Source organism: Mustela lutreola, chromosome 6, assembly GCF_030435805.1.
Source record: "Mustela lutreola isolate mMusLut2 chromosome 6, mMusLut2.pri, whole genome shotgun sequence".
NCBI lineage: Eukaryota > Metazoa > Chordata > Mammalia > Carnivora > Mustelidae > Mustela > Mustela lutreola.
Window position 1 is genome coordinate 98,914,802 of NC_081295.1, and position 13,888 is coordinate 98,928,689.

A 13,888-nucleotide genomic window follows, 5' to 3' on the forward strand; every position below is an offset into this window, starting at 1 on the left:
ATCAAACAGGAAGAAACCAGGGAGGGAGACAAACTATAAGAGACTCTTAATCTCAGGAAACAAGCTGAGGGTTGCTGGGGCTGGTGGGGAGAAGGATGGGGTGTCTGGGTGATGGACATCAGGGAGGGCATGTGCTATGGTGAGTGCTGTGAAGTGTGTAAGACTGATGAATCACAGACTTATACCCCTGAAGCAAATAATACATCATATATCAATTCATATAAGAATTGACTTGGCTAGCACTTCATCAGTGTAAGATTTAGCTCCCATAATTTCCTCTGTACTTTCTGTATCACGGTCAAATTTGAGTTGTCTCAAGTGCGGTAGGGCGCTACCTGAACAGAAACCAAAACCATCACTGGAAGAAAAGGCAGGACAAATTTCAGTATATCTATATAAAAGAAGAAAACAGTTCACCCAATGCAATCATACTATGCAATTGGCCTCTTATTGCTGGGGTATAGATTCATCTGTGAAATAATTCCAAAATGATAAAAGCTAATGATATTTAGTAAGTTTAAAATAATTCAGGTTGGCATAGAGGTTTAAAAAGAGATGAAGGCACCCATGTACTACTTACTTGATCAAATTATGAGCTCTTCGAGATGGAACTATTGAAGACCCAAATTAAATCAGGTTAAGGAATCAAATTAAAATAAAATCACACTTCTGGAATCTGCACAAATTTCTTGATTTAAAAAAAAAAAAAACAACAACCTCATACAGGGGCATGCCAAAGACAAGTTTTAGGAGGAAATGGGGACTGTAGGAGGTCAATCAGGCTCCTCTCTCCTTCTGTCTTTCAGAATGCAACTGATTTCCTACCTTTTACAGTGGATTACATAAAGAGAAAGAGAGAGAGAAAGATCTGTCTCATTTGCTTGACTTACCAAAGTTCTCAGTCACTGCCGAAATAGTGACTGTGGATGTGAAGACCAGGACAGATGAGGCCCACCCCCTCATGCGGTCGTACCCTCTTACTGGGTACTCCCCAGCAGGAAGGGGTGGGACCACACACTGGAGAACTGTGTAGTTGCCAGAGACACCCGCACAGGGTGACATCCCAATAAAAATGTCAACATTTTTAGCTCCTGAGACCTGGGCCACCACCATAGTTAAGATGTCATCAGTCTGAGAAATAGAGAGTAACTGTGGAGTGAAGGCATTGCTGTACCCAATGACTCCCATCCGGTATGAAAGTCCATCTACCTCGATGACCAGGCCCCCAGAGCCATTTCCTGCAGGAACAATGCACTGGATGAACTTGGAGCTGATGCTCACTGTCAGGCAGGCCTGCTGTCCAATGAAGACTAGTGTGCTGTTCTCTCCACGCAGAGCTATGCCCTCCATGGACAAGAGGCTTCCACCATGGATGCTGAAATTCTTGGGAAAATAATGAGACACTTCAGGCAAAATGTGGAAGTGCCTGGAAACATTACCAAAACAAGCATATCCAATTCTTGTATGAAAAATGGATACGTAGTGCAGTCCTGGGGTCAAGTCACTTATCCGGCATGCCACATGGCTTGCATTAAAGAAAGTTACAACACAGGGAAGGTGATTGTCCACAAACACCATTGGCTCATCTGTTGTGATGTCTAATTTCTGACCCCTAATCAGCACCATGGTCAGAGACCCACTGATGTTAGTGGTCAAGGAGTCCACGATGGGAGTTGTTTCTTCCCGCAAGGAAAGAGTGCAAAGGCCCTGACACTCACTGGGTAGCCCATTCACCAAGACTGTGATGTTCAAGGTGAAGGAAGCATTAGGCAAGGGGGCATCCACTTGGCTAATCTGGCAGAGGACTGTCTGGTCCCCCAAGCTCAAAATCACACAAGAAAATGGACCCGAAAGGTGCACTTGAACTGACCTCTTCCTAGAGTTGAGAGCCAGCCCTCTCACTGTGAGTACGGTCCCACCACAAGCAGACCCATGTGTCGGCAAGATGGCCATTATCCGGGGTGTCATCACAAATTGTTGGGGCACAGCAGACATGTTAGCAAACCCCATCTGCTTTTGACGTACTTGGAGAGGATAGGTGCCTGCCTCCAAACTGTGAAGAGGAAAGGAGCACCCAGACAGGCTCATGTTGTTCCATAAAGACTGCATCTCCAGATCACAGTTTAAGAACCCCAGAAGGATCACTGAGTTGGGGAGGTTATTTCCTTCCACGGAGAGCCTCAGGCTGTTATTGGTCATTTCTCCTTGCACAGCAGTGACCACTGGTGTCCTTGCTACTTCATACATGAAAGTAAAGCCCTTCCCCACCAGGCTGGGTAAGGGTCCTCGGACAAAGGATGCATTGCCAGCCCAGACCTCCAGGGGGGCTGGGACAGTGGGAATATCTGCTTTGGGCAGCAGAGCTGAAGGTGGGGTCTCACACCAGATGACAGTGTCTGTTGAGTTCACGATGTCACAGGTCCGATTACCCACAAGCACCCACACCAGATTGGGGTCCCTGCTGAACCCTACTCCCGAGACGGTGAGGATGGTTCCACCTAAAGCATGAACATCGAAAAGAACACTTACAAGTTGATATTCAGAACGAGGAACTCAAGGCACCTCTGCAAACCCCAGGACAGTTTAAGTGGAAGGTGGGGTGTTGAAACCTCAGCGACTTCCACTCACCCCAGCAATGTTAAATCTGTGATCATTTTGGCAGGCATTAGATGGGCTACAATTCACATAATAGTAAAACAGTGTAGATTGTTGTATAAAGGAAGGATGCTTACAATACTTCAGACAAAGTTTTCAAATATAATTCTAGATCCTTGAAGCCACTTCTATCAATTTAGACACTAATGAAAAATCTCATTTCTAGAAGTGTTCTTGTCACTGCTATGTTCCCTGGCATGTTAATCTGTAATAATATGTAGGGAGAGTATATGTGTAACATCTATGTTAATGGAAAATCAAATTCCTTAGTCTTCTTGTCATTTGCCATATGATGATCTCACATATTCCCCATTATTCTATACATTATAATGTAGAGGGTTCTGTATATATTCAACATAGGCACTGATAAAAAATGTAATTTCTTGAAGTATGACACTTATCTTCTGTATTATTCTATGTGATAGTTGAATGGTCTGTGTATTATGTAGGCTTATGTCTCTGTGTGTGCATGTGCATGTTTTGAGATATCTTAAGAGCCAGGGAAATATCAAAACATTCTTGTGATCCTGCTGTTTTATACCTAGACTTTGTCTCTCTAGCTGAGGGACACTCAAGCCCCATCTTCAGGACAGGGGCTAGAGCAAGATACCTCATATCATGACCAAACCTGTGGTCTAGGAAAGCAGTTTTAAAAAGGATTTTACTATACTCCAAAAGGATAAAGCTCTATTGCACACATTACCACAATGGTGATCTACATGCAGATTTATAACTTTCCTTTTTTTTTTTTCTAAAAATGACCAGTTTTCCAGATTTTCCTGTCTTGTCTCCCATATTGATATTTGTGTTTCTGACTCCTTGTGGGTCTTTCATCTGTACCCTCAGAAGAAAGGGAAGACACCAGACTCATTCTTTCCCTCCTCCCCCCCCCCCCCAGGATCTAAAGGGATAACCTGGGAAGCTCTTCCCCTTGTTTTTCTAACATCCTCTAGAGATGTGCTGTCCACTTGATATTTCAGCCTCTTTTCATCAGAAAAACAAAACTGGGCACATCTTCTTATCATAAAAACTCATTCATTTCCTGAGCTTCTGGGAGCTCACTGGTTTCCATGCTCTTCCAAGTACATCACTCAGTTCCCAGAGCACAGAAAAAGCTCCTCTCCCTGCTGCCCCATCTCTGGTCTCACTGGTTCAAATCCAAGAAGAAAACCTGAATATCCAGCGAGCAGGCCTGACAAGTAAATTATATGAGAGACTCTCACCCAGAAGGGACCCGCAGCAAGGCTCAATGCTGAAAACATCTGTGACATACTGGATATGAAGATCAACCCTGCAGAGAATGGGAAGATGGTTATAAAATAACTGAGTTAGAAAGAGAGAAAGGGAGGAGCAAGAGAGAGAGACCCAGGTATCAGGGAGAGAAGCGCAGATCTAGGGAGCAGTGATAGAGAGCCGGTGTGAATGGCATCACCTCACAGGAAAAAGAAAAGGACACCGTGGGAAGAAAATGTTGTGTGGGACATTTTCCTGGGCCAACACCTTGTGGTGGCATCAGCCCCATACAGTTTATCTAACTTTCTGGAATGAGTAGAGGGAACTTCTGGAGCAATACAAGGAGGAGGGACTTTGGGACAAAGAGGATCTGAACACAGCTTGGACAATAATTTTAAGTCATTTGTTCAAAGCCCTAGACACAATCTTATTAAAGGTCTTCTTTAGTCACAGACTCTAGTTAAAGCACAGAACAGCCCCCCAATACATATAAATGCTCACCCTACCCCACCTTAACCAAAAGCCATGGCATCCTAGTTCCAGTAAGTTCTCTCTTCCCCAACTAATAAGCCTAAACATTACCCTTGGATTGGTCTTGAGAGCGAATCATCCTGTAGGGTCTCTAAGATTTCTTCAACCTGTAGGACTCCCATGTGTTTATCTCCTGACTTCAAAAGAGGGGGGGAAGCGAAGACCTAACTCAAAGCCAGAATTCCTCAAAAGAGTCACTAAACCATGCAAGAAACCTCAAATGAACGGCAAGCCTCCACCTTACCGTCGTGAGCAAATGCTGACCCCATTGATGGAGACAGAGATTCTGTGGAGGCCAGGGGGCAGTGGGGGCAGCACCACCTCCAGGCTGTGGGGCATCTGCACATGAGCCGGAACCAGAGTGTCCTGAACGTGAACTTCAACATCCAAATCATCCAAATCGGAGTAGTTCCCCAGAAGTGCCATTCTGATGGAAAGGGTCTCACCTCCTGCATTGAAAAGAATCCATTAGCTTCCAGTATGGGTTTGTGGCCTCAACCACTTATGCAGTCTAAACCTATCTTTCGGGATGATAGGATGGCCAGCCCTGTGCACACCACCCTAACTGAGCACTTCAATACCAGCTGAATTGTTTCCATAAAGCTTCAAGCAGCTCCTAAGATCACAGAGCCACTGCGCACTATCTCAAGGCATAAAAAGCAAAATTGTCTGGTCAATCGTATGCCAGAGGCACTAACTTAACTCCATAGAAAAGCAAATCAAGATGCAGAGACAAATCAAGGGGTGGTTTGGGGGGCTGATGGTCTTCACAACCAGCAGCCAGCACCCCAAGTTTTTTGAAGATGTATTTATTTATTTTTGAGAGAGAAAGAGAGAGAGTACACACAGGTGTGTGCCTGAGCAGTGGGTGGGGCAGAGGGAGAGAGAAAATTGTGAGCACACTCCCTACTGAGTGTGGAGCCTGACTCAGGGCTCAATCCTGGGACCCTAAGATCATGACTTGTGCCAAAACCAAGAGGCGGGCACTTAAATGACAGAGCCACCCAGGTGTCACCTCCCCCCAAGTCCTTTCCTTTAACTTCTTCTTTCCTGCTGAGTGGAGTCTAAAGCTATACTTGGGGTACACTGAACTCCTTAATAATGCTGTATAGGAGTACAGCTCCACAGTGCACTGACCATTTACACACGTGTCATCCCATTTTGCCCTCACGCTGTCCTCATGGCATAGGAAGAGCAGGGAGGAGCACTGGCACTTAGCTTTTGAGGAAATAAAGCTCCAGCAGCCAATGTTTAATAGCTACTTAAGGGAAATACCAAGGCCTAAGCCCAGTTCTCTCTTATATTTCAATACATTTGCAGTTAAATTAGCAACTTTACTAAAATGTCATGTGTGCTATTGACCCTCGAATTCAATTCCTTTTACCTTAAATAGTTATTGAGTACCATGAAGAAGATGTCACAAAAAGCAGAAAAATAAGTTAAACACAAACCAGGCCATTGAAGAGACCTCAATGATAGTAAAAGAGGTATTAAAAGAGCTTCAATACAAGACACACTGTAAGAGGCGAAAATCAAGCGATGGGCTTGTTCCAGCCACAGCAACATTCTGAATATCAAGAAAGACTTCATGGGCAAGATGGTGCTTGAAATTGGGAGGGAGAAAAACCATAAGTGACTCTTAATCTCACAAAACAAACTGAGGGTTGCTGGGGGGAGGGGTTTTGGGAGAAGAGGGTGGGATTATGGACATTGGGGAGGGTATGTGCTTTGGTGAGTGCTGTGAAGTGTGTAAACCTGGTGATTCACAGACCTGTACCCCTGGGGATAAAAATATATGTTTATAAAAAATAAAAAATTAAAAAAATTAAAAAATTAAAAAATAAATAAATCACAAGAGGAAGTGATAAACAATAGGGGGTTTACAATTCAATTCTAAAAACTTCACACTTTAATCCAAAAATCTTTTGTATCAGTTTCTCATTTAATCATCCAGTATCCATGGCTTGGAGAGAAGGAAAGAGAATTGAGTGACTCTCTGGAAGACCAGATACATGTACATAGTCACAAACTTTATGGGACTAGGTCAAGTTGATGGTGGGTGTATGAAGATAAAGAAAGCAATCTTAAGGGGTCATTACCTAATTCAGTAGGCAGCAGAGACCTCCAAAGGTTTCTAAGCAAGAAAAGGATGCAATTGAAATGTTCTTCCAGTCTGTTAGATTAACTGGAAAGAGAGGGGAGGAGAAATCTAATCTTCAGACAACAAGAGCCAGAAACCAAGCATGCAATGGCAAGAATGGAAATAAATACACATACCTCTCCTGTGTCTCAAAGAGATGCAACTCAGGCTAAAGCATCTCTAAAACACCTTTAGCAGCTAACATTTGAAAACTACAGAGCTGGCCATTACGTAACAGCACAATCAATCACGTGAGGAGGAGAGGAGGCTACTTGAAAGAGAAAAGTCAAAGACTACGGTTCTGGGGTGTTGGGAAAACTGACTCTACATTCAAATCCTTGTTCCACCATTTTCCTACCCATGTGAGTTTGGATGACTCACTTTGGATTCTCAAAGCCTTGGATATTTCATCAGCAAGATGGTAACAAAACCCACCTTGCAGTAAGGATTAAGTTAGAAAACCTAGGACAGTCTCTCATACAGTACATCACTCAAAAGCCCTCCATTAACTTCATTTTCTGTCTTGCTGCATGCTCTCTTTACTCTTCATGTCTTCCCAACCTCATTTCTACTGTGAAGTCTGAAGCTTCAGTGTAGTGACTTTGAAGGATTTCAGGGTTGAGGAAGAAAAAAAGACATGACCATGAGGAGGCAGGAACACAAAAAAATGAGTTTTATATGGGTGGTCCTTTGACAGGTTTGCATGGCTACCAAAATCTCACTGCATGAGACTTCCCAGAGACAACAATAGGAGACCACTACCCAGAAGGGTAGGAAGGCCAGGGAACTCCTGGGGGAGGAGAGGGGATTATGTGTTTAGATGATGTCATTTAGCAATAGTCTAGCTTGGAGATCTCCAAAGGGCATCAGTAGCTTAGAGTCTTTTATAACCCTCAAGTTTATCTTACCTGTTGCTGGGAGATGTTAGATACAGTTTTTCAGAGTATGCAAAATGGCAGGCTCTAACTAAAAATCTGGGGTTTTATTTCATGGGACCTTATTTTAAACAACTGGTTATGTAAAAATTTGAGTTTGACGTTGGCATGTTTTTGAGCAAATGGGTCTCAGCTTGCTTTCAAGAAGGAAACAATATAGGGCCAATATACACAGGACATCTTTGGCTTATCTATATAACACTCAGTATCTAGCAGAATGATGCCACTCAACAAAGCATTTGTTTAGTACTTACTCCATGTTGGTTCCTAGGTTCAAACTTTTACCTACTTTACCTCCAGTTTTCACAGTAATCTTGAAAGTATTATTCCCACCTAGCAGTTAAAGACACTAAAGATAGAGGAAGTTAACTATTTTGGCCAAGGAATGGTTGAGCTTGGAGTCATTCAGATCCAGCACTGCCCAACCACAAAAACCACATGCGTGATTCTCTACATCAGATCCTTCCTCCCCCTGCCCCTGTCTCCCCTCATCTCTTTCTTCAATTTCCTCTTGGCTTCACTGTTATCATCAACATTCTCATTTCCTTGGTGGAGATTTATAGCATTCCAACTTTCAAAAGAGACTTTCCCAGTAGGCTGCTGCTCTTTGGGGATTTTATAACATGTTCTACTTTATTATGCCTGTAGAAAGATTTAAATGTGAGTGGAAATTCTGAAAATCATGCATCATGTTGTATACATCAAAAACATAAACTCCTTGGGTTCTTGGCCAATTGTCAAGCTAATTCTAGATGCCTCTGGGGCACTGATGTAATATACTAATTCTTTTCATCATAGACAGGAAATTGTACTAAAAACCAAAATCACTGAAATCTGGATAGAACACAGAACTCCCTCTTCTCTTTCCTACTTCATTAGGAAGAATCCATACCACTAAGGAATTTTACATACTTTGGCCGTATGAGGCACCAAATTCTTCTGCACTAACTGAGCTGAATACTACTGAGAAGCTAAAGGATACTCCCCTTTATTTATGTCCTCTTGAGCAATGGAAAATGAAAATAGTACCAGAAAAATTGAGTCCAGTCTTTTTCTTTGGGAAATGTGTTGGCTTTTTGTAATAAATCCTTAGATATGGCTGCCATAAACTCTGTTATCTGGCGTTCAATTAATCAGAAAGGCATGTTACCTGGTACTTTTCCAGATCGGTATGGTATGACATAATAATAAATTGTTTTAAGTCCATCCTGTCATATTATCTGACTCATCAATGGAAGATTAAATTGTTTCAAGTCATTCTATGCTAAATGAGTCCTTCTTTTTGTACAAAGTATGTCTTAAGGAATAAGAATGAGAGAACGCCTTATTCTCTAATCAGATCAAATAGCTACTACCATAGAACATGATGCCAAAAAAATTATATTTTACAATAAACTAAGAGTGGTTAAGTGCTTAAAATCTGAAACCAGACTGCTTGGGTTCAAATCACAGCTCTGTTACTTACTAACAGTAACATCTTAGATGAGTTATTTTAGTTCCCTGTTCCTTAGTTTCTTCACTTATAAACTGAGGATAATAATCCTGTAAATTAATGGCAGGGATTAAAGTTTATTAGCACAGAGTAGGTGCTCAATAAATATATTTTGAATTGTTACTTTGAATGCTCATGTCATTTTCCATGATGGAAATGGTCCCAATTTTACAGAGGAAATAATAGATATAAAGAGATTTACTCCATGATGGCTAAAATGAAAATAGCAGTGTTCCAGTTTTCTGCAAAATAATTTCCATTCAAAATATAATGCTATCTTCAGTATAATTAAGAGACCGTTGTTTGCTGTCTTTATAGGATCAATGGTCTAAAAATAAAAAGATGCTGCAGTATCATGTATTTTACCTGCTATGTTGCTCCTGTTTCTGCTCAGAGAAATGATCACTGGATTTAAAGAGGAATCGTATGTGAATGCCATGGGAAGAACTGCAGAATGGTCCCCTGTAATCACAGTCAAATTCACAATGGGTCCATCTTTCCCCTGAAAAATCAGTTTTTAAAATAAAACCTCTATAAATAAGACTGACTTGAGATAAGTCCTTATAGAATTAGTTTAAAATGTTCATTATAAGAAAATTATTTTTTTAAGTATATTGCTACTTTCAAGTCTCTGACTCACTCTCTTTCCCTTTCTCACATACTCACACATACACACATTGACAATTACTTAGAATAGGCAAGTATGGTTTCCAACTGATTGAAGAGTAAATAATAATGATTTGCAATTAATACACCAGTTGGTTCTGTAAAAAAAAAAAAAAAGGCAATTTCAAATAAATCTATACCTAGCTAAACTAGCCATCAAGTTTGAGAATACTTTTAGATATGGAAAAACACAGAAAACTTCCCTCCCACATATTCTTTCCTAGGATATTTATTAAAGCTATGACCTCATAAACAACAGCCCAAAAAAAAAAAAAAAAGATATAAACTCCAAAAGACACTGACTCTACCCAGGACAGCAACCAAGGGAAGTGCTAGGATAAATGTGTAGAATAAACCAAGAAAACACCAAGTTAGGTTGAAGCAGGAAAACAGACAGCTTCAAGGAAAAAGAGTAATTGATGTGATAGATTTTTTTTAAGATAGAAGTTTTTTATTATGAGGAAAACATATTAAGAAAAAGAATTAGAAACTCTATGAAAAAAAACTATAAAAGAAAAAAAATTACCTGATTCTGCCCACATCATTAAAATAGTTGTAACAATGTAAACATAGTCTATTTATTTAATAAAGAAACGGTACTGCAACTATATTCAAAATAATTAAAAGTAGCTGTTTCAAAAAAAGGAACTTGGAGAAGGGCACAGAGGGGTAGGAGAGCAGGATCGTTTTACTATTTTAATCATTTTACTTTTAATCTTTGCATGTATTATTTGGACCAAAACTTTAAAAGTTTGTTTTTTAATGTTTATTCTCCCTAGCAAAAGAAATCTGAACCATGCAAATTTTACCAAAAGAAATTTCAGATAACTGGATACTACATATCAGAACTTTGGAATTTAGATTCATTTATCCTGAGAAAAGTAAATATGCTCCAAAATGTAGTTGGATGATCAAATTTCTGCTGTTTAAAATAGGATATTTTGAAAATTATCTTAATGTCCAATAATAGGGAAGAGTTAAACTACCTTACAATTACACATTGGAATTCCATACAGTTTTTATGTAAATGTGAAAATTTCACAATATTTTAACAACTGAATAAGAAAAATGTGAGGTCAGTGATGAAAGAGGATTCTGAAATTTCTCTTCCAAGGGTCTTTACTTGTTCAGTAAACAGTCGTCCTTCAGGGTCATGAATGTGCTGAGAATGTTCATGATACTGAACTGTGAATAGATAGTTCACCTTCCACTGTGAGCATGACTCTCACCAATAGCACCATGGAAGAATGTGGACTCAAATCTCCTAGTAGGCTATGAAACAGCACTAACTGAAAAAGAAACAGACAGCTAAGGGACTTGTTTTTAAGGGAAAAGAGAAGCAGAAGGTAATAATTAGGAAGATATTTTATAGGAACCATACATTCTAGAAATTTCTAAGTCCCGCCATTCATATCCATCCCAGAAAACAAAACTGCTAGTGTAAACTACTTGCTTAAGAGAGAAATGAGATGATAATATATGTAAGTTTTGCAAATCAATATCCAGGATATACACAAGCATTGTTATTCATTGAGAGTAGGAACTGGGACTGCATTGTTGTCTTCTTTTAAAAGAAGTCAACAGATGTTAATTGCAAGCCCATTGGTGGAGTCAGCTTCCCACTTTATTGCAACATAGACAATATAGAAAATATTAGCATACTCTCATGATGGTAAGGTCATGATAGTTAATTAAGTTCTAAGAAAAGATTCATGAAAACCTTCACACTACATGTTAATAATGGCCACTAACCCAAAGAGGAGATTCCACTTACTCTGGGTGGAACTTTGCATTGAATTCTTTGTGAATTGCTTCTGGTGATATCGATGGCACAAGACCGAGATCCAAATAACACCAGGCTCACATCTTCCAAACCAGAGCCTTGGATGGTAGCCCAGAGACCTCCTGCAATAAAAAAAATGTTTCAGATGGAATGAAGAGCCATACAGGTAGACAAAAATTAATTATCCACAGGAGAGAGAAAGTGAAATTAAAATATGAAGCTCCTTAGTCAAAAGATAACTCCTACTCAAACTGCAGAAAAAGATTGATGCTAAATATATAAACTACTACATAAACAGAGAGAAATGGTGAGTAGAGGGCAGAGAGAAGGAGTAACACATCCTGGGGATATTTAATAATAAAACATAGATAAATATTGCCAAGAGTCAGGTAAGTAAAGTAGATGGTCTCTGAAAACTCTCCCTGCCCTAGAGTTTAAATATCATCCCCACCAATCCTATAGAGCTTATTCTCTTTCTGAGAAATCAAGTATAAGAGAGGATCATGGTACAAAGAGCTGGGGCCCAGAGTCAGGGCCACAAATCATGAGGCCACTTAAAGCAGATCATTTGTAGCACTGTCCCTGAGTTCATTGGTTCTCACTCCCTCTTTGAATGACAGCTTTAGACCTTCCAGCTTCATGATTTGATACCACACATACTAGTTTCTAGTCTCCATGAGGCTTTAGAGGTGGCTGACATCACCACCCACCACCACCAGGATTTCTATACTAACCATTGGAGAGCAAACACAGAAACTTCTGTCTCCTTGCTGCAGACATTGGTAGGAAGAGGTATGGCACCAATCATAGTGATCTTATGCCACACATTTGGAGGACCAGCACTTGATCAAGCTAATGAACAGAAGACCCACTTATTCTTCCTGAGAACAATGATTCCAGTCTGTCATCTCCCCAGAAGGGGATATAAGAGAGGCAGGGAAGCCACCAAAGAGGGATACACATAGACCTTGAGAGTAGGAAGTGGGTGCAGGAACAAAGTTATATTGCCCAGGCATGTTAGGGTTAGACAGCAGAACTTACCCAAACTGATGAACATCTATCAGGAGAATATGACTAGATGGAATTATACCCTGAAGTTAAATATATGATTTTGCCCTGAAAAGTTAGAGCAAGCCCACAATAGTCTTCAGAGGTAGAGAATAAAATTGAAGATAAGATATCCAAATGGCCAAGAAACACATGAAAAAGTGCTCAAATCACTTGGCTTCAGAGAAATACAAATCAAAACCACAATGAGATACCACCTCACACCAGTCAGAACTACTAAAATTAACATGTCAGGAAAAGACAGATGTTGGCAAGGATGCAGAGAAAGGGGATCCCTCCTACACTGTTGGTGGATATGCAAGCTGGTGCAGCCACTCTGAAAAATAGTATGAAGGTTCCTCAAAATGTTGAAAATAGAACTATCCTACAACCTAAAAATTATACTAGTAGGATTTACCCCAAAGATACAAATGTGGTGATCCAAAGGGGCCCCTATACCCCAATATTTATAGCAGCAATGTCCACAATAGCCAAACTATGGAAAGATCCTAGATGTCCACCAACAGATGAATGGATAAGGAAGATGTGGTGTGTGTGTGTGTAATGGAATATTACATAGCCATCAAAAAATGAAATCTTGCCATTTGCAATGATGCAGATGGAACTAGAAAGTATCATGCTAAGTGAAAAAAGTCAATTAGAGAAAAACAATTGTCATATGATCTCACCGATATGAAGAATTTCAGAAACAAGGCAGAGGCTCATAGGGGAGGAGAGAAAAAAATGAAACAAGAAAAAACCAGAGAGGGAGACAAACCATAAGAGACTCTTAATCTCAGGAAACAAACTGAGAATTGCTGGAGGGGAGGGTGGTCGGGGGATGGGGTTGCTGGGTGATGGATGTTGGGGAGGGTATGCATTGTGGTAACCGCAGGGTATTGTGTAAGACTGATGATTCACAGACCTGTACCCCTGAAACAAATAATACATTATATGTTAATAATTTTAAAAATGAGTTACAAAAATAGTAAAGAAATAGACAAACACATAAAGGGCTTATATCCACAATATATTTTTTTTAAAGTTCTTAAAATAAGTAAGAAAGAAAAATAATCCAACTGAAAAAAAAGAGGGCTAAGGAGATGGACAGGTGATTGAAAAGAAAATGCAATGCCTCTTAAACTTATGAAAAGATATTTAATTTCTCTCTTAGCAAATTAAATGCAAAGTAAAACTACAATGAAATGTTATTTTTCTTCCATAAAATGAGCAAATATCAAAAAGTTTGATAACACACTGTGTTGGTAAGATGGGATAAGTATATAGTCATATATATTGCTACACAGAGAATAAACTATAAAACCTCTGAAGAGGATATTTTGGTATTATCAAAATTTTAAATGTATATGACCTCTTGACTCAGCAATTATACTCCTAGAAGTTAC

The 13,888-nt window shown here is 39.9% G+C and overlaps 1 protein-coding gene across 15 annotated transcripts in view; it reads right to left on the minus strand.

Annotated features, from left to right (window-relative positions):
- Positions 1-13,888, minus strand: part of PKHD1 (PKHD1 ciliary IPT domain containing fibrocystin/polyductin) — a 475,577-nt gene that overhangs the window by 396,994 nt on the left and 64,695 nt on the right. For all 15 annotated transcript variants that reach the window (XR_009354742.1, XR_009354743.1, XM_059178234.1 and 12 more), the window contains 5 exons: positions 11,427-11,557; positions 9,353-9,488; positions 4,664-4,868; positions 3,879-3,946; positions 891-2,498 (listed from right to left, as the gene is read on the minus strand). Coding sequence is in view for 13 of the 15 variants with exons in the window: in XM_059178234.1 (XP_059034217.1) it covers positions 891-2,498; positions 3,879-3,946; positions 4,664-4,868; positions 9,353-9,488; positions 11,427-11,557 (2,148 nt within the window). In the remaining 2 variants the exon portion in view is untranslated. The remainder of the gene's footprint in view (positions 1-890; positions 2,499-3,878; positions 3,947-4,663; positions 4,869-9,352; positions 9,489-11,426; positions 11,558-13,888) is intronic.